Source organism: Podarcis raffonei, chromosome 7 (genome assembly GCF_027172205.1).
Source record: "Podarcis raffonei isolate rPodRaf1 chromosome 7, rPodRaf1.pri, whole genome shotgun sequence".
NCBI lineage: Eukaryota > Metazoa > Chordata > Lepidosauria > Squamata > Lacertidae > Podarcis > Podarcis raffonei.
In genome coordinates, this window is record NC_070608.1 from 49,293,879 (window position 1) to 49,319,958 (window position 26,080).

The 26,080-nt window shown below is 39.7% G+C and overlaps 1 protein-coding gene across 1 annotated transcript in view; it reads right to left on the minus strand.

Annotated features, from left to right (window-relative positions):
* Positions 1-405: 405 nt before the first annotated feature.
* Positions 406-26,080, minus strand: part of APCDD1 (APC down-regulated 1) — a 36,788-nt gene continuing 11,113 nt past the window's right edge. Inside the window, exons 3-5 of the mRNA XM_053396549.1 lie at positions 24,763-25,294; positions 9,340-9,661; positions 406-5,055 (exon numbers count right to left, since the gene is read on the minus strand). Of these exons, the coding sequence (XP_053252524.1) occupies positions 4,604-5,055; positions 9,340-9,661; positions 24,763-25,294 (1,306 nt within the window). The 3' untranslated portion in view covers positions 406-4,603. The remainder of the gene's footprint in view (positions 5,056-9,339; positions 9,662-24,762; positions 25,295-26,080) is intronic.

Consider the following 26,080-nt stretch of genomic DNA (forward strand, 5'->3'; position numbering starts at 1 on the left):
AAAGTATTGGGCTCCATTTAGTTAGGGATGAAAGCTTACATGGCAGGATTGTGTTGTTGTCTTTGATTGTTGATGCCAAGGGAAATTAAAGATCAGTTTGGAGATTTGGGGGGGGGGGGAAATCTCTCAGAAAAAGAATGAATGCTTACCCCCCAGCTATATGTTTATAATATATAAGCTTAATGGTGTATGAACCATTTAACTCATATTAAATTGCTACTTGCTATCAAACAAGATTTATATTTAACTTTATATGGCCTGATATGCAGCCGTAGATAATAGTTACTCAATATAAAATATAAACTTTGTGCACATGGACACAGGAAGAGCTTATAGTTAAAATTCTTCAGCTTGGTGGATACAACTATTGAATACAGAAAAAACTACTGAGAAGACTTCCAAGAATTTTGGTTTCATTTACTCTTTATTTAATCAACATTTTCAACAAGTACTGAAACTTCCCTGGCACTTTAAACTAGAGAAGAAAACTGGGAAGAAAATATAGTTTTTTAATGTTACAAAAATAAAATATCTTTTTTAAAAAACACACCCTTGGTTTTATGCAAATATACAACCACCTTAAAATCTCAAACTTGCCCCCAGCTCTACTCTGTTCCAACTTCCCAGTCAAACATGCCTTCAAACCTGGACGGTGCCTTCCTAAAGCACTTTACCAAACTATTGAAAAGAAGTGGTATAGTCACGGGAGACTTCCAGCCATTTCAGTATCTGTTGGAACTCAAACTCTGCCAATAAGGTAACATCCAACAAATTCCTCAATTCCCTCACTTCCCAGAAAGTGGAAGCAGCAGCAAGGGGACCTGGTACTCACCAATAGGGAGGAACTGTTCAACAAAGTGAAAGTACAGGGAACCTTGGGAAAAACTGATCATGTCCTCAGAGGCAAGAGAAAACCGAGTGTAGTCCAACATGCATTCTGGACTTTAAGATGGCTGATTTCAAAAATCTTAAGGAACTACTGTGGTCAGAAATACTCAGAAGAGAAGGGAGCCCAGTATGTGATTCTTAAAGGTGAAATATTGAAGGCACAAATGCAGACAATTTGCAACAAGAAAAGTGGGAGGCACCTAAACGGGTGTGGCTGCATAAGGAGCTTACAGATGAGCTGAGGTGTAAGAAGGGAATGTATAAGAAATGGAAGGAAGGAGAAATCAGGAAGGAAGAGTATACAGTTGCAGGGAGAAGGTCAGGCAGGCCAAAGCTCAGAATGAACTCAGGCTTGCAAGAGAGGTTTAAAATAATAATAAGTTTCTTTGGTTGTGTTTGAAGCAAGAGGAAGAACAAGCAAGTAGTAGATCTCTTGCGTGGAGAAGATAAATGCTATTGGGTGACAGAAGGCGGAACTGATCAACACCTATTTTCCTCTGCCTTCACCCAAAAGGAAAGCCAGTGCCTAACCTGATGAAAGCATAACAAACAATGCAAGGAGGGGAGGGAGCTGCAGCTCAACATAGTAAACCAGGTGGTAAGGAATTCAAATCTCCAGGGCCTGATGAGCTGCACCCAAGAGTAGTAAAGGAGCTTGCACATTTGATATCAGAGCCTGCGTCTATAATCTTTGAGAATTCTTGGAGAACAGATGAAGTCTTTGCAGAAGGCAGAAATATTTCACCTGTTCTCCAGGCAGGCAAATGTCCCCATCTTCAAAAGGGTGGTGAGAAGACCCAGGTTACTATTGACCAATCAGCTTAACATTTACCAGGAAATGCCCTAGAACAGATAATTAAAAGATGCTTTGATTACAAAGACCCAGCATGTGTATCTCAAAAGCAAGTCATGCCAGAAGAGTCATTTTTTAAAAAAATAGTTGCAAGCATGGTAGATCAGGGGAATGCTGTGGACATAGTGTATCTTGATTTCAGTAAGGCTTTTGACAAAGTCCCTCATATTCTTGCAGAGAAGCTGGCAAAATGTGGACTGGAAGAGGTAACTGTTAGGTGTATTTGCAGCTTGTTGACTGCCCAAACCAAAAGAGTACTCACTAATGGTTTCTTGTCATCCTGGAAAAGACGTGACAAATGGGATGCCACAGGGTTCTGTCCTGGGCCTGTTGTTGTTCAACATCTTTATAAATGACTTGGATGAAAGTATTCAGGGGCATCGGAATCGGGATTCAAGATGACCTTAACAAGATTGGAAAACGGCCAAAATGGATTTCAGTAAGGACAATTGTAAGGTTCTATACTTAGGCATGAACAACTGCACAATTATAAGATGGGGGACATCTGGTTTGTCAATAGTACATGTGGAAAGGACCCCCAAGCTTAACATGACTCATCAGTGCTATGCAGGAGCAAATCAAGGGAAGTAAGTACTGCTCTATTCTGCCTTGGTCAGGCCACACCTGGAGTATTGTGCCCCGTTCTGAGGACCACAATTTAAGGAGGATATTGGAGGTTTTAAAGTAGATGTTGGGCAGCCATATGCCATGTATGATTTAGTTGATATTCCTGAACTAGATGACCCTTGGGGTCCCTTCGAATTCTACAATTCTGAGATTCTATTATTCTAGGTGGCAGGGAGGGCTGATGGACAGGTGAAGCTTTGTAGCAGATTCCCAATTCAGGAATCATAATCTACCCTGTGGCAGAACAGTCAAAGAATCTGCAGCCCAGAACCAAATATATGCAGAGGTTTCTCACATCTAGTTATGGCAGATGTGGAAATACAGGTGTTGCACATGGTGCTTTTCACTGTCATTGTCAAAAGTACAAGATCTCTCTCTGAATTGTATCTCTGCTTACTTCAGCATAAATGAGTTCCCCTTTCACTTCTGCAGATGATAAAAAATAAGTGGAGAAAGGAAGCCCATGGCAGCAGCTTCCAGTGAATGTTTATACATTAGAACTATAATTCTGCTGGTAAGAATGGTCCCTTTTCCAATATTTTGTAGACTCAGTTGCATCCTTCACTTTCTGTTTGTTGTGCCTTACCACAGGTTGTATATAGTTGTGTCCCTTTGTTGATAGAAGACTCTGATCTTATGCTTCTATGTACAGAAGGGAGAAAAGTTTCTTTATGCCACCTTCCCTCTGCAGCTTCTTATTGCTCCTTTCCTTCTTATCATACGTCCCAATTTGTAAGTTTGCATTTTATGACAGAACACTTCCTATTATACTAAGGGACCCAACACCGTGGCTTGGTTTACCCATTGCTATTTTTCACCAGTGGATTTGAAACTTGTCCCCCTTGTACATGTCAATAAATTATATGTGAATACACATGCATGAAAGAGAAGAGATAATTTGTTCTTCAAACTGCTGGTTTTAAATAAGATGGTATTTAGGGAGAGTATCTTTTGATGTTTTCCTGGCCTTGTCATTGTGGCATTATGTAAAGAGGCTCCTGAGAATTTAAAGCAGGGGTGGGGAAATTGTCCCTCCAGGTGTAGCTGGACTAAACTCCCATCATCAATGACCATGCTGGTTGGGGTTCTGTCCAACAATGTGAAAGCGATAGGTTTCCCTGTCCCTGATTTAAAGCAATGGAGTTTACAAGTCCCATTCCCAGTGAAAAAAGGAATCATTTAATATTCAGTTTGTCTACTTCACCAATAAAAGGAAACAGACTTGGCTAGCATCCCGCTCCTAGTTAAACTCCATTTTTGCCACATCTTATTATGAATTCTTTAAAAAAAAGTCTTGCAAAAATAAATATATAAAGATAAAGATTAAGCCTTGCTTGCTTTATTGAATTGCCCAGTTTAATAAAATGAATGTCAAGTGCATTGCATTTGGCAAACAGTCCACTATCCTGAATTTCTTATGAAGATATGGTGCAATTCACCTTGGTTTCTATATTTGAGAGATCTTGTTGCTTTCTTCCCTTTGTCTTTGCTTTTTCAAAGTTGATGGAAAGTGGTTGGTGGACCCCTGAAATTGCTTTGAACTGTGATAAGTTGGGCAACTTATTAAAGAACATTGGCGCCATATGTCACTCTAAATCTCTGATTATTCTTAAATTCACCACCTATATATACAATCATTTAAATTATCTGTGCAGGTTTAATTTGAGATTTTCCAATCAGCATTCTTGATCCTAAAGATCATTTAATATTTTATGTAAACTCTATAAAAGTGTATTTAAGATACATCCTTAGTTGGATTTTTCATATATACATTATATACACTGTAACATAAGAACAATGCAGTTTATCAGTATTGACACAATACGATAAAAGCATAATTCTAGATAATCAAATTCAAAGATGAAACTGATTTGGGGAGTAGGAGCAACTGCAACAGCACAGTTGGTAGATGAAAAGTTGTGTAGGATAGTTCAGCCCAATAAGTTTTTCTTCCAAAGAACAAACTGAAGACAGGGTGAAGGGTGAAGAACTGCAGTTTTAAAGTGCAATTACTGTTGTGCAGTCATTTCAGGCCATGGATCAGATTGGATGGAGTTCAAAGCAGAAGCAAACTGGTGCTATTCATGATTCTTCAAGGAGGATAAAAGGAACAACAGTTCTTCAGGCATCAAGAAAATGTTCTTTTTTTGTCTGTTAAGATGCTTTATGACATCATCTCCCCATGTAGCCTAAGTCCTACACTTGCCCTGATAGGAGTCATTTGAAAATGCAGTTCTAGCTGTAAATGCCCAACGTTGGCACAGTACTAACAGCCAGCATCATAACCAAAACAAAAGCACAGGGATTTTTTGCTGGTGCTCCACTGCTGTACCATCCTAGTTTGTTTTCTTCTAAAGTTTCATCTACTCTTGGTGCGGATGAAGTACATTGAATTAAGGGCATTTGGTATGAGGTGGCTCTCTTTTCTGGTCTGTCTGGACTGGATCCATCACTAGGTCTCTGGCCATTATACAACAAGTATCTCCCTCTGGCATCCTGCTCCATTTTGAAGATCTCGTACTCTGTATGCGGCAGGCGAATTCCCAAAGCAATGCAGCCGTTGGTGTGAGTAACATCTTGCTGCACCCCAACTTGCCATGATCCTTCTGCCCCACACTCATTTCCATTGAAGACATTCAGTAGAGAGGCAGTAGCTATGTCCATGGGTGTAACCTTCATATGATTCACTGCAAAAAAACAAAGAAGGGACTGTTAATTGTGCCTTGAGGTAATATGATTTTGTCAACAGCCAGATTTCTATTTCAGGAAGAGCTTGATTCTCTTCTGTAGAAGTTTCTAAACCCGTTGACCTTGAAAGACACAGCATTTGCTTCTGAACTGAGCCTTTATAAATGTGAAGAGTAACTCAAGTGTATGGAAAGAAAGAAAAAAAGTGGTTAAAAACCAAAACCAGTAAGAGTTGCAAGTGAAGTCATAAGAAGAGCCCTGCTCATTAGTTCCTGGGCCCTTCTAGTTCAGCATCCTGTTCCAGCAGTGCCCAGCCAGATACTTTTAAGAAAAGTACAAGCAACAACCATTCCCGTTATTTGCCCACAGCAACTGCTTTTTCACAGGTAAGCTTCCTGTAAATCATAACTAATCACTATTAACAGATCTATCCTCTTCTGAATGTGTCTCAATCCCCAATTTATCTAAGCTAGTGGCTCTTAGAACAATGTCCACAAGTTAGTGAGTTGAATAAATATGCTCTCAGATCTAGTATTTAGTAGTGGAACACTAGTAAGGTACATGGTTGGCTTATTGTGGGAATTTCTTGCAGCAGTGCTCTCTGTTTTGACTAGATGAAAATAATCATAAGTCAATTTTAAGGGTGAGCAAAATGTAAATCAGACACAGTTGTACCTCAGAAGTTGAACGGAATCCGTTCCGGAAGTCTGTTTGACTTCCAAAATGTTCAGAAACCAAGGTGCAGCTTCCAGTTGGATGCAAGAAACTCCCGCAGCCAATCAGAAACCCACGTCGGACATTTGGGTTCCAAAGAACATTTGCAAACCTGAACACTCACTTCCAGGTTTGTGACATTCGGGAGCCAAAACGTTAGACTCGCAAGGCGTTTGACTTTCGAGATATGACTCTACATAGATTTAATGACACTGCTGAATTCTCAGTGTGGTAACAATGCTCAATAATTTGAGCGGTGCCAGAAAACAAGCTCTCAAGGTAGCCATTTTGCTTTTGCAAATCACCCATTTTATCTTTATGGTCACTTTGTATGCCTGTACATTGCCGTTCATTTCTCCTCTCTTCCTATTGAATCAGGGATAATGTAGTGAATGTGGTGACATCATGGGAAACAAAGCTGATCTGAGAGTGAGGACAGGGCTTCCTGAACTGTTGAGATAGGTGACCTCAGCCAAGAGAACCATGCTCCCTGCCCCGCAATGAGCAAACACTTTTTTGCTCACTCCCTGAGTAACAAAATTGTCTAGTGCGGTGCTGGTTTGCTTTCTGTTGCTGTTTGGAGACTTGCAAAAAGTGCCATTTCTTGTAGCTCAGCCTTGACAGTGTTCAAAGGAATTAGTCCTTGGGCATGACCTAGATTTAATATGCTACTCTACCTTATGATATACAAAACAGGTTGCATCACCTCCTCTTCTATAGTAACCATTGCTGGTCTGTATGGTATATGTATTCCTCCTTGGCATGCTTCACTTCTCATTGTCACTGGACTATCACATGACTGCTTTACAGCTATTGGACAATGTTAAGGTTTAAATTTCCTTAAAATATGAAATCATGCAACTGCTGTGTAACACGTATGTGCGTGGAAAGGCTACACCAAGGAAGACGGCAAACCGCCAATCTTGATTGATTTACTGACCCTTGGCCATGAACAAATATTTCAGCAAGGCATGAACATATCCTCATTTTTTCTTGTTTTAATGAGCATGACCAATGCAAGCATTTAATTTTGTTAGCAGTGTTTACATCTCTTTGACATTCATTTCAACGGAGGACTTGAATCAAAGCTTATGCACTCACATGTTTATAAGCAAGAGAGTTCTGAGCTAAAATGGAGTTCCTGTACCCGTAAGCCGCCTCTGGATTGGGGGGTTGTCTATTATTGCCCTAACTTCCTTATGCACATGCTAGCATCAAAGGTGAGGACATGTTGCAATCTTTGATTTAGGAACAATAACAATTACTTTATACCTTTACTCATTAGATTAGATCATGTGATTACTAGAGTGGTTCTGATCTCTGATCTAAATATAACATAAAGCTACATTTAACATTCTTTAAAAAAAAAAAGCACGCTTAATTCTGACAGTTATTTTACAGGGAAAACAGCCACAGGGTGCTGATCCAGTACTTTGCTCTCAATCCAAGCTTTAAACATACATTCATAGAAATTTGTTTCCATACACATATACCCCCAGCTATCCAGTTGCTCAATAAAGCTTCATTAAAGTAAGCACAAAAATTAATACACTTTTTAAAATAAGGTGCAAATTTATTTGAAATTAATTATAAATCATTTTTCCAGTTTGATGCTCTTGATTTCTTTTTAAGCCTCTAAATGTCATCAAACATTTTAATACGCCTATTTTTCAAAGTGTAAAACTCAAATGTATTTATATAATGAGCTGGGGACAATAAATTGGGTCAGTTACTTGTTCAATTTTCACAAACATTTTTAGCTTCTGTGTTGTGGGCATGCTAAGCAAATGAACTAACATTGGTTCACATAATTAAGTCTTCAAGGAGAGGGGAAAGCAAGTTCCACCAAAAAAGAAAAGAAAAAAAAGACTGATGTCTAGATAGGAAAGGCAAGAGATTAAACAGTTTCTATTTCACAACCCTGCTGCCCCAGGCAAGCCTACAAATAAAACCAAGTTGGTTTTCATGAGAGAGGACGCTATAAAACTGCACTCAAATTTCATTTAAAAATTGTTCTGTAGCCAGGATATAAAGCTATGTCTTTTAACATATACTTGGTCAGAAAGCTAATGAAGTAACCAGTTCCAAATGGAAACCAAAAACCTCAGAAAATGTCAGCTCCATTACCATCATATATTATCCACACTTTTAAAGCTTCATGTGTGCAACATCTTGAGGAATGGATAATCTATAAACTTCAGAGCTTTAAAAAAACAACCTTGATTTATATCAGCCAAGTTCTCCTAATCCTGAAAAGACTGACTAGATTTAATTTAAAAGTAATTTAAACAATTTTGTTTTGAGTTCCAGCTGAACTGAAAGGGCCTCAAGAAAGGGAATTCCAAACAAACTTAAGTTGGTCCAGTTTCAAGTTTGGGTGGCATATTTTAATAAATTTATATGAACAATTCAACAAATCCTAACAAAAATCCAGGCCCCCTTGCATGTCATTTCAACACAGAAGCAGCCCTGTTTAGATTTGTTATGTTTGACTTCATCCTTTGACTTCATAGGTTAGCTTTTATGGTCTATGCTTAAGACTGGAATGCCCACCAATTGATCACAAACCCAGGAATGCCTTTATAAAAGTGATGGGCAAGGTCTCCAAGTTTGTCATGGATGTTAGGAGTGAAGGCTTTTTGTTTCTCAACTCTGCAGGAGTTTGGTGTGTTCTCTCACCATTTCGGAAAAAGAACTCGCAGGCTTACTCTTTAGGCACAACCACCTTTCATTTTATAGTTGCCATGTGCCTTTTTCATTTGATTCTTTTAAGAACTGTTTGTAGCTCAGTTATCCCTGGGGTTCTATTTAAAAGCCAAGGAGAACTTTAAGGTCTCTTTAAGGTGACTGATCCACGTTTTATATTTATTTAACACAGTTGGCTGTGATTACAACACTTTTGAATTTAATTCCATTGTTTCATAACAGGTATCTTAACTTGATTTTTTGGTAATTAGTTCAAGTCTGTCTTACACTACTTCCAAGCTTTAAGTACTTGCCCTTTATTTGACACTATTTGACCTTGCTGCTTTGCAGCAAGTTTCTTTCTTTCTTTAGAAGGAAGGGAGATCTTTATTTTCGTTTGCAACAGAGCTTCCACCCCTGCAAGGTGGTGAGGACCCAGAACAAAGACGTGTAACAGCTTTTAAAGGCTTTAGAAACTGCCCAACCCCTCTTCCAAAGACCACCCAAAAGCATCATACAAGCGTCACAGAAAGAGGTGGTCTATTACAGAAATCTGAGAGTCTGGCTCCTATCTGTCAAAATACCTGATAATGCTTACTGATTCCCCTTCCCTGGCCAGTCTGGGCCATTCAACTTAGTGCAGCAGCACAAGGCAGGAATCATGAGAACTACGGGAATATAGTCCTACTTGAAGGCAGCAGGAAGCTTAAATAAAGCATTGCATGGCTACAAGAAACTGAGCTGGTCTACTGTGAGATGGATATCCAAGAACATGTGGGGCAATTTGATATGATATTAATCCCTCCACATATTTGTTTTGCTACGTGCTATAAAAATTATGCTGTACTTTGGAAAGAGCTTTGGTTGAAAACTAATGATCTTACCTTTAAACACGAATTCTGTTCCGCCCATCACTCTGGATGAATGTACTCCCCGGCTGTAACGACCCTTGGCATAGATGGTGAAAGTGGGGTGCTTGCAGATTGGGTCAGAATAATGATAGTAATGACCTTCCCAGGTATTGTTGTTGTCATGGAAGATGAAGTGCCTGGTGAGAAAGAGCACTTCAGGACGCACTTCGCAGCGCTGGCTCGCCCATTCCCCATGTAATCCAATAGTCAAATCAGCCTTCGGAGGTAAAATTGGTGGGTGGTGTTCATCTGACCGATAGATGATCCTGCATGCTATACATGAATGGTCATGGTTCTGAAACAAAACCAACAGAAACCTTGTAAAACTGATAGAAACTTTGTAAGACACATAGTCAATTGCTAGCAAATCAAATTTCCTTATAGGTTCAGTACTTATAGTGCCTAAGAGATGAGTGGGCCATCAGACGCATATTTTTGAAACTGGAAACTTTCAAAAGCAGGGGAAAGGGCAGGGTACAAATAAATAAAAATAATCATTTTGGAATATGAAATGGAAGGGGAAGCTCCCCCTCCCCCCCACTTAATTGCACTGGGCATATTCAAACACTTGAGCATATTTACATCACTTTGGGATGTTTTATGGGAAGCAATTTGTAAATAAATAAGTAATTTGGTGAATTCCAGCCTACAGATAGTACTTAAGAGTAGGTGAAAGTGAAACACTTTTTTCCTTATGTGTCAACAGCAAGAGTTACCACCTTCCCTTGACTGATCATGGCCACGGAATTTAAAGTTCCCCCTTTTTGTTATCTTGGGCTCTTTCATGCCATTTCATAAATTAACAATTTTTTTTAGCTTCTGCTTTTATGCATGCTAACATTTGTAGAATTCTAAAATTCGGATCCCGTTCGCATCCAGAGGTACCACTGTAGTGCTAAAAAGTCCCCAGTCTAGAAGCTCCTAGAGGCATGTTCTCTTACTGGTTCTATAGCATGCGGGAAAACAATAATGGCAGAATTTCTGTGTGTTCCACTTACACTGCATAAAAGTTTAACAGGCAGATTCTTTTACAGAACCAAAATTTGGCAAGCAACCTTAGCCATTGTAATAGCCCTTGGGATGCAAGTGTGACCTTATGCCACTGATGAGGAGTCTGTGATCCTCCAGAGGCTGTTGGATTCCAAATTTCATCAGCCCCCACAACAGGTTCTCATCCCTGACTTGTGCTGTAATATTTACTTCCAAGGTTTGCTAAGGCAACCAAGGCAGACTCTGGGGCTTCTGTGCTGTGCAAAATGGAAGTCTTTTCCTTCTCGTTGCAGGTTCTACACAGTTGCAACCACATTTGATACATGGCCAGATTTGTAATGTATTTCCATACCTTTTTTCACCTTTTGCACTAATAATGCTTTTCAGTATAACCATATTCATTTATTCCAGTGAATGATTTACTATCCTACAGCGTTCTTGGAAAAACAAACCGTATAATATGTCGTGCCATTTCTATTTGAACACACACTTGTTCTTTTGTGACCCAAGCCTTGCTGTTCAGTCCCAGGCAAGCAGCTGCCTATTTCAGTATACCTTTGATGTATTTTTTTTAGTCTTTAGAAGAGCTCTGGGTATTTTAACAGGAAGCAGTTGCCATGTGTTGTCTCCACCTCCCAGATACCAAATGTTAATTGCGAAATGAACAAAAGAGGGAAATGCAAGACTGAGTAGTTGAGAATGTGGATCATTATGCACACTATCTGCATAATATTTATATTTTTAGAAGAATATAAGTAACTTTCTTAAAAGGGAATAGAAGAATTTGAAGTACTGAAGTGTGCCTAAAACTGTATCTTAGCACAAAGCATTTAAGCAACACTATTGATTAAAATCTTCAGCCCCTCGTGGGGATCTCCACTGTGGCTCTGCAACAATGAAAACATTGAAGACTAAACAAAAAAACGATGACGAGAAGCCCCTGTGTAACTCCGGTCAGTTTTAGTTTTGCTGAAACTTCCCTTGCAAGTCCGGCTTTTCTTGTTCTTTCCTGAGTTAATGCAGGCTGCATCTTCTATCAAGTGCTGTAATCCAGACTGCAGGTTAATCCTGGAGCGTGATGGTAGATGCGAAAGCTTCCTTTTATTGGAGGGAGTTAAGACCATTCTAGTTCCAATCACTCTATGGGAATGGGCTTGCCTCCAGAATATGTGGTTTAAGAAGGCTTATAGAGGGTTGGAAATACAGCATAACCAAACCTAGCAGTTGCTTGAGGTGGCAAGTTTTGTGGAGTTTGGCTGAAGCACCACATGACCCAAGAGTTGTACCTCAGCATTCTCTGTAGTGGAATTTCAGATTTTAAAGTGGAGTTGTTAAGAGTAGCAAAAAATCTTAGGCAAGCCATACATGGTGGCCATATATTAATAATGGTTCCTATGCCCAGAATGGACACTGTGCATGTAGAAAAAAACGTGAAACAGCCCTACCTCCAGAATAAACACAGGAAATAGACAACTGTATGAGACATGCATACTTCCACCAAGGAAAAATGACACCACTCCTCAAGAGATATTTGTCCTAGATATAGTGCCCTTTTAAAGAACAACAGATGAATTGGCCCCCGGTACCTTTTTTTGCAAGATAATGTTAATTGTCCTTACTATGCAATGCTGCAATAAAATCTGATTGAGATAGAGCATGTAAAATTGAACTGTTTTTTGACTGGTTACCACGCTCCAATCTGCCTCAGTACAGCTGTAAGACAGGAGAAGACTTGCAAATTCATTGCATGCCCAAGGGAAACCCATCTCTAAAACAGTGGCAGAAGTTTGTGGCCCAGTCAATATAGCTTGTGGCAGTAAGAGCCAGTGCCAGTGTGTTCCAGACCCTGAGTTTTAAGGTGAATATAACTGGCTTGCTTCAGGCAAGGAGAGATGGAATCCAGGAATGCATGAGACAATTTGCCTTGCTATAAAGTCCTATTAAGCAAAATAGACATGCAATATATTTCCTTGGATGAAAGCCAACAAACTATCTTGAATGTCTTGGAATACTCTACATTACTTTCCAGTCACTGAACCTCATATTTATTAATCACTTTCATGTTCTCATCCCACAGATGAAAATAATAAAATTCTTCATGCTACACTCACTTCAGGTGACTGATCTTCTTTTCTTTGTGTTTAATCAACCCCAAAGCTCAAACATTCTTTTTCCTTCTATGCATTTTAATGAAATACCATGTTAACTCCCAGAATCTCCTGCCCAAATTCAATATAACTTAATATAAAAAATACAAAAAATGTATGAGGTATACAGATTTCAAAGTGACATATTAATCCTTAGGTGAAAACAAGCATTAAAAACCTGAATCTTAATGAGTGGAAATAGAGAACAGTTTGGAAAAACGTTCCTCTCTCTTCCTTATATGTTGCATGTACCTTTGATGCCTCCTTTATCTGGAGCTGCAATGTGCTAAATGTATCCTTTCCCAAATGATAAAAGCAGTAAGATGAAACAATTGAGCTTTTCATAATGGGAGCAAAAGGAAAGCAAATGATTGTTCTTATCCTGGCCTTGAAGCTTTCCTTATCCTACTTCTTCCTCTTTTAGTGATGCCACAGAGAAAAAGAAATCAACCCACAAATGGTATGCAGAACGATTGCATTTTTGGGTGATATCTCACTTGGCGCCTGGGAACCAATTACTTCTAGCTTTCATTTTAGCATGCTTTGGATGTATTATATAAACACCACACACATTTCTGTTCTCTTCCTTAACTTATCTGAGACCATTCTTTTTTCTCTGGTTAATGCACCATAATTTTTTAATACGAACTTTGTAAGTTTAAAGTAAAAATTATTTCAGGATTTCTCTTCCTGTTGCCTCTTTTTCTTTTCAGCCTGGCACAATTCAAACTAAAACGTCCAGATTCTCATCAGGTGTAAATAACCTTCGATCCAAAAACTTTAAAGGAACTGTGTTGATTTATACCAGATGTTTATACTATGTTTGTAGACCAAGAACTGTTTTAAAAGTTGAGAGTATTGGAAAGAGTTAAGAACAACCAGTTTTAGCCTATTAGACATGTCGACTAAGAGAACCGTTTCATTCAGCTGACTTTGGTTAGCCTTAAAAGATGTACTTAGCAGCAAGCCATTAAGCCCATAAAATTGTTGAGTTGCAGGCACAGCCAACTAATGGCAGAGAAGGGCATGTTAGGTCAGGATTATTATACTCAGTATTTTAAAGGCTCTTGAATCGGTGTCTAGGTCTTCTGGGTAAGATTTCCCATGAAGAGCCCAAGGGAAAACTCTTGAGGTGTTTGATTCCAAAATGGATCTGAGAATAACTTAAAACAAATGGGAAAGTCTGGGATTTTTTGCCCTCTGTTGCCGTGGAGCTTATGCCATGTAAAAATACTTTCATAGATATTTAGCACAATTTCCCACTAGTGTTCCACAACTCTGCTATCTCAGTCCCAAGAGAACACATTTCTGAATGGCTAGCATCTCTCCCCCACAAAGTGATAAGTAGCAGGCTTTCCATGACCTCACAGATGAGGCTAACACGGATAAGGCAACTCATTGGGGGGGGGCCTGAAAAAATGCAATTATAACTCAAGCTTACAAATGGTCCACAGAGTTTATTAAGACTGCAAAATAATTATATGGGAATGATACTGGAAAGTCATTTTTTTAAAGCACTCAAGAATTCAGGTATCTAGACTAGGAAGAAATCAACTACATCTCACTTTGTGACCCTTTGAAACCATTCTGTACCAATAAATGTAAAATGCCGAAGTTGTCTGGCTTGTCTGCTTCCATACAATTTTAGAACTCTTTGAAGGCAAAAAATTAGCTCATTTTCCTTTGAATTTAAACATTAGCATTTTTGTGAAATATGAGAAACGAGGCAAACAGTGTCTTGCATCTGTCACCTATTCTACCGAAGCAATACTAATTTGCAATGACAAATGTATATATTTTTGAAAAGAGTTTTGCAAATTCTTAGAAGATGCAGGGGATAGAATGTGAAGGAAAGGCCATCACAACAACCCCCCACCACATTTTAATATCAAAGTGATTGACTGATAAGTTCTCTTCAGACAATGCTTATCCAAGATGCTGAAGAGGCCTTAATTAGTTGAGGGGTATGTGGAACACAATACCAAAGTAAGTGTATCTTTGCCAAGTTAACAAATGTGAAGTCATACATACATACATACATACATACATACATACATACATACATACATACTGTTGAACAGCACTAGTCTATTTTGCCCCCAAAACACAAAATGCAAAAACTGTAAGAGCCAATTTTTGAAAGCTACCTCATTTAATTAATTCATTTACTAATTCAATATAACAACTCATATTTATTCTGCTATTCAGCTGTTTTAGAATATGCACTGCCAACATAATGTTCAGGCAAATTTTATGAGAATCCCAGATGACTCTTGCTAAAACACTATAGACACTGCTCAGGCAAATGAAATGCCAGAAATACTGTACATTTCCAGAAAATTGAGAAAGGGAGCCCCACTAAAGAAACTGAAACTGTGCATGTGCTCCAGAAACATTCCAACAAGAAGCAGCTAACATATCCTCAAAGTAAAAAACGGACCATCATTTTGCTTAATTTTCAGACTATACTGGATTCAAACACTGAAACATTGCACTTTATTGGCCACAAGCAAATGGGCAGGTTGAGAGGTTTATAGGGACATTCAGAAGTTCTATATATTGCTACCGCAGATGGAAGCAATATAAAACAAGAATTTGCACCAATGAGATACGGCATATATTGCAACGAAGCAGAGTAAGAGAGCTACAGAAACGCCATTCAAAGTGGGATGCCCTTTGTGTCCACACAATATACTCTCAATACAATCTCAAGCCACGCGATATACTCTCAATACAATCTCAAGCCACGCGATATACTCTCAGTGCTCTTCTATTCTGTGCCATATCAAATCACAGCACGTGGCACAATGGTCACGGCACAAGGGGTCCCCCAAAATTAACAAGAAATGTTTCTATCATTAACCTACTTCACAGCACCGCTCAGAACTCATAGGCATGATGGCAACTTCATAAAAAGCGTACTCCTGCTGTACCAAGTCCAGCAACTCCTTTCCGTGTGGTCAAAGGTACCCAGCGAGGGCCAACCATTGTGTTCCATTGTGAACCATACAGCAATTATTTGGTTTTGTTCTGTGGCTTTAGCTGTATAATATTGTTATAGCTGTAGTTTTTGTAACACAGTTGTAGAAGTGTTTTCAAGTGTTCTGTGTTTTCAATTATATTTGTGGTTTGATAGTTAGGGGGAAAGGAGAGATGTAATGTTTGTGACCAATCCATTCCTTGATCAAGACCAGGATTTCAGAATGCTCTGAGCTAAGCATGAGATAGTCCACCTTAGGAAATGGGGCAAAGGGAATTCTGGACGGAAGAACACTGGTCTGCATAACTGTAAGCAAGGAACTATAAAATAAACATGCCCTATCTAATTAGCATTCTTATTTCTAAGAGCCCCAGGCCCCTGAACACACATTTGCATCCCTGAGTATTTTGTGGGGGGGGGGAGGCATAATAAGACAGACACAGAGTGAGAGAAACTGGGGAGGTGTTATGTGAAATTGTGTACTGTTCCTCTATTTCTCTCTGGTCACTGTATAGAAACTGAAAACGCCAGTTTCAGGAAATAGCATTAACATCAAAGATAGCTGCAATCCTCTCCGACTCTGATAAAGCCTGTCTCCTTCTCATGTTCTGAATGACTGCTTTGTGCAGTTGAAAGACTTTCATAAATGATCCAAACTTGTACTTGGTCTTTAAATATTTTGTTTAAGGAGCAGATCTAAATGCTATAAAAGTGCTAATTGTCCCTGGGTTGCCTGCCATTGCCTTCTAGGTCTTCTCTGAAATAGTTGTGTCAACTGGATTTGACTTTCTTAAATGCTTTGTTTCCTGCTCATCTGTACCTCAAGTCTACAATTTTTTGCACTCTATGAATTTTTTTTTAAATGTAGTGCATTTGCTATCATTTGATTGTAATTTATTTTCCAATGGCTGAAGTCAGCTGTAAAGTTACAGGAGCGAGACATTCATTTTCTGGATGTTCTGACATATTTTAAGAAAGCAACTTGACATCCCATAGAAAATACTGACATGAGGATTGAGCCTGGATGTGGCAAAATTGGAGCATTATTTCAAAAATAAAAATAAAATCACACTAAAATAATCTGAGAACATCCACTGGCAGTGGCTTTGAATGTGTGTGTGGGATATAACGCACATTTCTGTGGATAGAGGATTCATCAACTGTTTCTGGTGCTATCTGTGGCATCTTATTTATCTAGACTGAATGCTTCCCTTTCATTCTCTGAAATCAGTTCTTAAGAGGCTGTTCTCCCTCATCTCTCTCTTAAGCCTTAAATAGTTAAAGCAGGTTCTCTCTTCTTTAATCTTTTATTTTTAATCTTCTATTTCCATATTTTCCTTCCTTCTTTGGATCAAATTACCATTCTGATTTGTCAAATTGTGTAGGACAAAAATTATTTGAACATAAAGAATGAGCTGATGTTATAACCCAGAAATGATATAGAATTCATGTTTCAACCTCAGTCTATTTCACACTTCCTGGTCTTCACTAGCTTCCATATCAGCTCTGCTTGAAATTCCTGGCCCAGACTGCAGACATTTCCAAGATCCTGGCACTGAATTTCTGTTAAGCACAAGTGCCAGGTAGCAAAAAAGAAAGGGAAATATTTATATTTAGTGTCTGCATATATGCATCAATATAGTATTTGCCAGTTTTATTCATGAGTACATTTTACAAGTTTAAGGGAGTTGTTTTTTTAAAAAAACGTTCAGGCCAGTATTTAAAAAACATATTCTAATTTGCCTGTAAAAAGAATACATTCTCATACTTTCAGCAAACATTTCCGAGAAAGGTTTATATTTATTTATTTATTTCCCACCCACCCCAAACTTTTCCCCTGAAAAGGCTGCTTAGAGATATTAAAAAATACATAAAAACCAGCTAAAAACGGGGAGGGGGATTAAAAACAATTAAAAAATGATAGAATTAAAACTATATACATAAATTATATTAAGACCATACAAATAATTACAATAAAAACAGCACGGCACCAGCCCTTTCATTTAAAGCAGCCAGTTCCGAAAAGCCTGCTGGAGCCATAATGTCTCCACCTGCTGGCAGGAGGACCACAATGAGGAAGCCAGTCTAACTTCTCTAGGGAGGCAATTCCAAAGTCTGGGAGCAACTACTGAGAAGGATAACAACTGCATCCTACCTACTCCTATGCTTCTGAAAGGCCTTATTTAATTGATCACTTTTCCAAGTCAACCATTTAACTTGCTTTGAACTATTCTAAATGATCAGAAACAGAAGAAGCAATCAAGACTCCAGCCCTGCAGAACTTGGCTGGGTCATTACTGCTTCTGCAGCTCCTGCCACACATGTAGGGTGCAAAGTGAGGCGCAGACAGGCTGCTGCTGCAGCAACAGCCTGGATCTGGAATGATTGGGCCTGAAGCCATCATATTCCAGGGCGTAAGGATCCATTTCTTTCCCTATCATTTGATGGGTGGAATTAGAGGGCTGATGTCACTGCAGGAGGTAGCTGGCCACAAGCTGCAACGTGTGTGTTACATAAGGGGAGAATTCAACACAGCAGCTCCATCTGTCATAATGTGTAATTCTACTTTCTTTTGTCATTTCTATCTGGATAAATTGATTTTGAAAACACTATTTCAGTATGCAAAAGCAGAGTTCTCTCTCTCACACACACACACACAGTGATCCAAAAATGGTAAGACATAGCTGTTTCTCATACATCTAGGAGTTTCCTGGTCAACACGGTCAAGTTTGTAATATCTACTCTGAATTAAGGTAAAGGTAAAGGTACCCCTGCCCATACGGGCCAGTCTTGACAGACTCTAGGGTTGTGCGCCCATCTCACTCAAGAGGCTGGGGGCCAGCACTGTCCGGAGACACTTCCGGGTCACGTGGCCAGCGTGACAAAGCTGCATCTGGCGAGCCAGCGCAGCACACGGAAACGCCGTTTACCTTCCCGCCAGTAAGCGGTCCCTATTTATCTACTTGCACCCGGGGGTGCTTTTGAACTGCTAGGTTGGCAGGCACTGGGACCGAGCAACGGGAGCGCACCCTGCCGCGGGGATTCGAACCGCCGACCTTTCGATCGGCAAGCCCTAGGCGCTGAGGCTTTTACCCACAGCGCCACCGGCGTCCCTAGCCGAACTCTGAATTATATTTGTCTAAATCAGTCTCCTTGATCCCTAAAACTATGTGCCAGCTGTGAGTCACTGAATATTGTGCAGCATTCCCCAGTGTGTGTAAAATAATGCTTTGTAATTGTAGCCTTGGCTATTGGAAATCTAGAAAAAGACAGACCACACGCAGAACCTCTTCACAATTAAACTGTGTTAAGAGTGCATATTCTTAATAACTGTCCTGTTAACGAATCACAAATAACAAAGTGTCCTGTTATTGAATCACTCCAGGATCTATCTAATTTACCGTTATTTGTGTGAATTCCAACAAAGAATGCAAATTGAAGCAAATAAGATATATGATTTGGTAAAGGCATAATTTGTTTGTTATTTGCTGTAGATTGTCATATTAAATAGCTTAACATATTCATAAATATTAATAAAATATATTGGTTCTGGTGGCACAAGAGCAGAACATGAGGAATGTGTCCTCAAATCAATTGATTATATAAACATACCACTATTTTTTGGCTCATTTTGTCTTTTGTGTTTCTTTAACAGCTAGAATTGGCCTGGATCTCCCTAGAGACTTCTGAAGGGGCCTGACTGCAACAACCAGAAGGCACTGCCAACTGATCTGTTTGTGGGGCGTTTCCACCCACCCCTGGCATGCCCAAAGTAAATAAATTATCTAGGCTACAACTGCATGTGGCCTATACTGCATACTCATTTACCCTACCGTACAAATATCTTTTCTTCACAAAACCACCTGATATTTGGAAATACAGTGGTACCTCAGGTTAAGAACTTAATTACCACTGTAAATGTTTTGCATGAGAGCGTGTGGCGCTGTGGGTTAAACCACAGAGCCTAGGACTTGCCAATCATAAGGTCAGCGGTTTGAATCCCTGTGACTGGTTGAGCTCCCGTTGCTCGGTCCCTGCTCCTGCCAACATAGCAGTTCGAAAGCACTTCAAAGTGCAAGTAGATAAATAGGTACCACTCAGGCAGGAAGATAAACGGTGTTTCCATGCGCTGCTCTGGTTTGCCAGAAGCGGCTTAGTCATGCTGACCACATGACCCGGAAGCTGTACACCAGCTCCCTCGGCCAATAAAGCGAGATGAGCACTGCAACCCCCGAGTCGGCCACGACTGGACCTAATGGTCAGGGAAGGGTCCCTTTACCTTTACTCATTTCTTTTCTTCACAAAACCACCTGATACTTGGAAATAAATGTTTTGCATGAGAGCAATCAAAATGCTGCTATTACCCCACTAGGAAGTGCTGCTTTAACTAATGCAGCTACACTAATAACAGTAATAATAATAATTTATACCCCACCCATCTGGCTGAGTTTCCCCTGCCACACATGCATTTGGGATCATATTGTTGAAGGGTATGAAGTTTATATGAATTTATGAATAAAGACAGTCTTTATATTTAATTGTGAATAAATGCTATTTACTTAAGGACCACAAAGAAGACATTTTAGCAGGGAAAGTATGCTATATTCTGTGTGCTTGAACAAACTCTTGAGTCTTTGGAAACGTGCTCAAATTAGCAGCTTGGCTTAGATCTGTCTGGTTTTCACTTTGGGTCTTTGATTTATCATCCTGCCGCTAAACTGCTGTAAAGAATTTGGAATAAGATCAATTCTGTTCAGCTTTAGCATTCCTAACATATCCAGGAATCATTTGCTTTTAATTACCACTCAGTTCAACCATATTAGTAGTATAAATGTGGCTTCCACATCCAATTCTGCAGCTTTATCAACTTAAAAATCTTCAAGGTTCTCTTATTTTTCATAGATGCCTTAATTATTTTAGCTGTGTTTTTATATTTTAAAATAATAATAAAGAGGAAATGAAACAAGCCTTGCCAGACAGATTCTGTACAATACACCTGATTCACTTCAGAGGTGATTTCCTCACCCAGCACACTATGTGACCATAAAAGCCTTAAAAAAAACAAGTTGATTTAATGTTTCTGTTTATGCACGGTGTCCAGTTTCCAGAAGAGTCTGAGACTAGTGGTTTTGAACTCAATTAAGCATTTAAGCTCATTTTCAGCTGAGTCCCCGTGGACTGACAATTAGAAAAGGAAAGAAGTTCAAAGGAGAAAGGTTATAACCTCATAGCTCTATATTTTGTGTGGTCTCAAAATGCATCCTATGCTTTCATCCTTCATATATTTAGGAAAGCCATTACGACCTATAGCTAAGTTACACAAGGGGTCAAACTGCACATGATGTTCAGATGTGTAAATGTTTCTTTGAGAGTTGTTGTTGCTTTACCCAACGCAGTTGTGAGAAGCTGTAAACTGATGTGGAAGTTTGCATTGGAGGACATCTCTTTCCATAGTAGATATTTTTCCTTTCCAAATTGTTCTCTGCAAGCTCTTTGACACCCAAGAGGGGAATATACAAATGCAAATATCTTCTCATCCATTGCATCCCCCCCCAAAAAAAAACCACTTGGGGGCAAATTATTATTATTACAACAATTTAAAAATAAATTACAGTAACATGACTAGGGTGGGTAATAGAAAGATGTCACAGGCAGCAAAGACTAATGTCTTCAGCATAAAACAGAAACTATATAATGAAGGTGTCAGACACACTTCTGTAGGGAGGAAATTCTGAAATTTAGGACCTGCCACAGAGAATGCCCTCTGCTGGGTCACCCCCACCCCAAATGAGGGTGGCCCACGCCCACAGATCTGAACATACAAAATGTTCTGTAGGGAATGAAGCAGTCTTTCAAATATTTAGAACCTACATCATTTAACACTCTAAATACTAGTGTATTTAGGCCCCCAAACTAACTGGTGACTAATGCAGCTGTTTTAAACATATATGAGTTTAAACATGATATCAGTTCTAAACAGAACTCCAGCCAGTAATCTGGGTGCTACATAATGGACCAGCTGAAGCTTGAGAAGATTAGACTGCTGTGGAAGTAATATGCTCCCCACTTGGTTTTGGGTTAAAGAAAGCTCCTCCCACAAAAAAACCCACAGGGGAAACATGTAGTTTTGACCCAAAATATTATAGTCATGTATATTCATGTCTGCATTAAAATCAGTATCTGCATCAGGCCCTACTGGAAACAGAATACTTGTCAAGATGGACCTGGTCTGACCAGCCAGGAGGTTCTTCTGCTTGTTTCTCATGAAAACATAGCCATTGTGACTTTGAATAGAAGAATACAAAATGTAAAACAGTATTTAAAAGTATTCTGTTGAAAAATAGATTGCATTTCTCTTGCTGACATTCTTTCCTAACTGACGGAAGAAATCTATTTCACCACAGATACGTAAATATTTTGCATGTCCATTCAATGGCGCTTTATTAAGTAATTATGTGAAACTGGTTACAAGCACGGTCACTACTGCAAAAAATAATTGAAAAATAAAGAAGAATTCTTAAGCTAGAATTGACCCAAAACTTTTCTTCTGGAACTAATTGATGACAGCTATAAAGTCTCAAATGTGGTTCCAATTGCTATAGGCATTCCTTTGAGATGCCATCAGAAAAGATGTGCAGACAGCCCCACTGCAAAACTGCAGCACTCTGCTTCAATCCCTCTTTCTCTCTCTCCATTCCTCGGATTTACACATGATTTGCTAATGACTTGTTTCTCTCCTAATGCTCTAAACTATAACCCCTGCTCTTTCATTGTGGCTATATCACCCCCATTCTATTTCCCAGCAATGCTTTCTTTGCCTACCTTCTCAGCAACATTTGCTTTCTTCAGTAGAATTCTCCACTCCCATTGTTCAGCCCGGACACTGAGGTCCAGCGCCGAGGGCCTTCTGGCAGTTCCCTCACTGCAACGTTACAGGGAACAAAGCAGAGGGCCTTCTCGGTAGTGGTACCCACCCTGTGGAATGCCCTCCCATCAGATGTCAAGGAAATAAACAACTACTGTATCTGACTTTTAGAAGGCATCTGAAGGCAACTCTGTTTAGGGAAGTTTTTAATGTTTGAAGTTTTATTGTGTTTTTTATATTCTGTTGGAAGCTACCCAGAGTGGCTGATGAAACCCAGCCAGATGGGCGGGGTATAAATAAATAAATACATTATTATTGTTATTGTGATTAATCTTTTGTTCTGGCTTCAGTTTTCAAGAGATATCATGGCACATATCAAAACTTACTTCTAGAGGTACAGAGGTACTTCAGGCAACAAACAACAAAAGGAAGACAAAAGGGAATGACTTATTTGAATTCAACTAGCAGAGAGGTGATGTATGTAAACCATGAAGTATGAAACAGTCATTTGCAAACTTGGACAGATAGAAATATTATCCAGAGTCTGCGTTCCTTGATTTTTATTCCCTCCAATCTTGATCAGGACATTGGAGGCTAGACCTTAGTGGCACTCCAGGACCACTATCATATCAGCAATTCCAAAGACAATTCTTACGTCCTTCTGTTATACCCAGTTTCATCTTTATGACAAAAGGAAGTTCCAGGTGCTAGTGTTAGGCTTATCAGAGTGTGAACCATTATGCACTCAATGGCTGCAACCTCAAAAACCATGAAAAAAAGAGCTACTGCTCACTAGTTCATCTTATTATCTGGACCCAATGCATTCTGGCTTCAGGCCCACCTTGGCACCAAAACACCTTTAGTTGCCCTGGTTGCTGATCTTTATTGGGAAATAGGGGAACGTGAACCTGTTGCTTCTCCTTGATCGCTTGGAAGCTTCAAATACCACTGATCGTGGAACAGCTCTATGGGTTGGGAGTTGAACAGTATGGTGGTTCCATGCTTACCTGCAGGGTTATTCTGAGAGATATGCATTTGGGGGATTCCTACTCAGGCCCTTATCAATGTGTCTGTGCTGCGGGGTCTCACAGGGTTCATACTTTTTAACATATGAGGCTGATGAGTGAGGTCATTGGGGGAATTTGGGGCATGGTGCCATCACTATGCAGATGATTCCCAGGTCTATTTCTCCTTACCATCTGAATCAGGTAAAACTGCGCAGGTGTTTAACAGATGCCTGAAAGTTGTAATGGGGTGAATGAATCCCAGCAAGATGGACATTCTGTTGGTGGGTGATTGTGTCCAGGAATTGTGTTCTAGATAGGGTTGCACTCTCTCTGAAGGAAAGGTATGTAGCATAGGGATACTGTTTTGTCATTTGAGGCTCAGGTAGCATGGAGTGCCTTCTTCCAGTTCCCCCTTGTTTGCAGATTGGAATAAACTGGCCACAATAATCCATGCCCTGGTAACCTCTTGATTAGATTATTGTAATGCATTCCAGGTGGGGCTATCCTTAAAGATGGTCCACAAGCTGCCAGAGTTCTGAATGAAGCAGTTTACTGGATTTTAAATGAACAGGTAAATAATACACTATGAATTTGGTAGCATAAAATATGAAGAATATAAATTAGTAAAAATCTTAGTGGGTGTACACTGAATCTGCAAGTGCTCAAAAGCAATGAATTAGGTAAAGTTTTATTTGCTTCTTTTTATCAGGATTTTAATGAGCGTCTGTAGACCACACAACTGTGTTGTGACCTTAAGCTACTTTTACCTGACCTGCAGATATACAAGATTTCTAGTAAAACATAAAAGCAAAGCAAAATAGCCTCTGAGATGGTTGGCTGGTCGGCTGGAATAGTTTCCAGACATTCAAGAAAAATTGAATATATTCTATTATTATCAGGAACATTTCAAAGTGCATGGAAGCTTGGAAGGGCACAGGCTAAGGGAAAAGATGGGAACTTTATTACAACATTACTTAGAAACATATTGAAGTGTTAACAACAAAAAACTATAGTTTGGTTAAAGGAGGAAGTACAGCTTAGAAAGACAAAAGACGTAATACAGGGGTTGGGAAGCTCTGGCCCTTGAGCCCTAGGCAAGCTAATGTAGCCTGTTGGGCAGTTTTGCCATGCCCACCTGTCACTCACATGACATTTTATGATGTCAGGTGCAGGTCACGTAAAGCTGCGGCTTTCAAAGAAAATTGGGATGCAAGTCATAAAGAAGAAGCAGTAATAAGGGATGTGAGAGGGCACTGGGCAAAAGCTGTGGAGGAAATAAGACTCATGCTTGTGGCATATGAAGATCTTTGCATGAGAGTTTTTGGCTTAGGTATTTGGGGCATTTCCTGCAATAAAGGGATACTCTTTGCAAGTGCCTTGGAACTGAAAACCGAAATGTTCACATACCTTAGCATTTTGAAGAGGGGGTTGGTAACTAGATGGACGATAATACATCCTCTGAGCAGGATCAGTGTGTATGTCTCCAAGAAATAGCTCCTCAACCAGGTGATCTAAATTATGGTGAAGGTACTGTTTCTCTACACGGATTAGTTGAAGCTCATGCATAGCAAAATTCAGTGCTCTGGTGCATTCGTAGCCATTCTCTTCTCTCCACAAATCGTAGCTCACATTCTGCTCCCAGGCTTTATCTTCTGGTACAAATCCAGGGCATGTGCGGTTCACCAACTGGCTTAGTCTCTCAGCCACTGCCTCACTATGGCAGATTATCTGTATGTTGTGCAGCTGGTAATCTGCTTCAGTCCCTCCTCGAATGATCCAGGATGCTTGGCGAAGGCGAATTTTGCCACGGATAACTAAGGTATAGATTGGGTTTGTGCATCGGTTACCTCTGTAGTAAAACTGATAGGCCTTGAATGTATTATTGTGGTAGAATCTGTAGGATCTAGTGATGAATTCTGGGCCCGACCTTACTTCACAACTGTAACCAAATTGCAAATTAAAAGCATAAGCTTAGTGAGGTGTGACATGAAGTATATAAAGTAGTCACTGAGAAGATGACAGCACTAATAACACATTTAATTAACACCACAATATTCGCAATAGTGAACCAAAATAGTAATTTTTCTCATCTTCCTTTATTTAACACTAAGTTTCTGGTTTCATTTTTTAAAAGATGTTTTAAAAGGTATATTAGTTCTATGCTGCATTTGATACTTTTATTTTCATTTTATTGCTGACTTCCTCTTTTCTCCACATTTAGTGCACCAAGTACTTAGAATTGCAAAGGTAAAGGTAAAGTGACCCCTGACCATTAGGTCCAGTCACGGACGACTCTGGGGTTGTGGCGCTCATCTTGCTTTACTGGCCGAGGGAGCCGGCGTACAGCTTCCGGGTCATGTGGCCAGCATGACTAAGCCACTTCTGGCGAACCAGAGCAGCGCATGGAAACGCCGCTTACCTTCCCACCGGAGTGGTAACTATTTATCTACTTGCACTTTGACGTGCTTTTGAACTGCTAGGTTGGCAGGAGCAGGGATCGAGCAACAGCTGTGGATTCGAACCGCCAACCTACTGATCGGCAAGCCCTAGGCTCTGTGGTTTAGACCACAGCGCTACCTGCATCCCTACTTAGAATTGTGGCAACTCTATTCCAAGTGCTGTCAAGGAAGACAAAGATTTCCCCCTACAATACCATTATCTGTTCACTTTTGCCACCAGGCAGGCAGTGGTGGATCAAATGCTACTGCTGGCAGTGGCCAGAGTA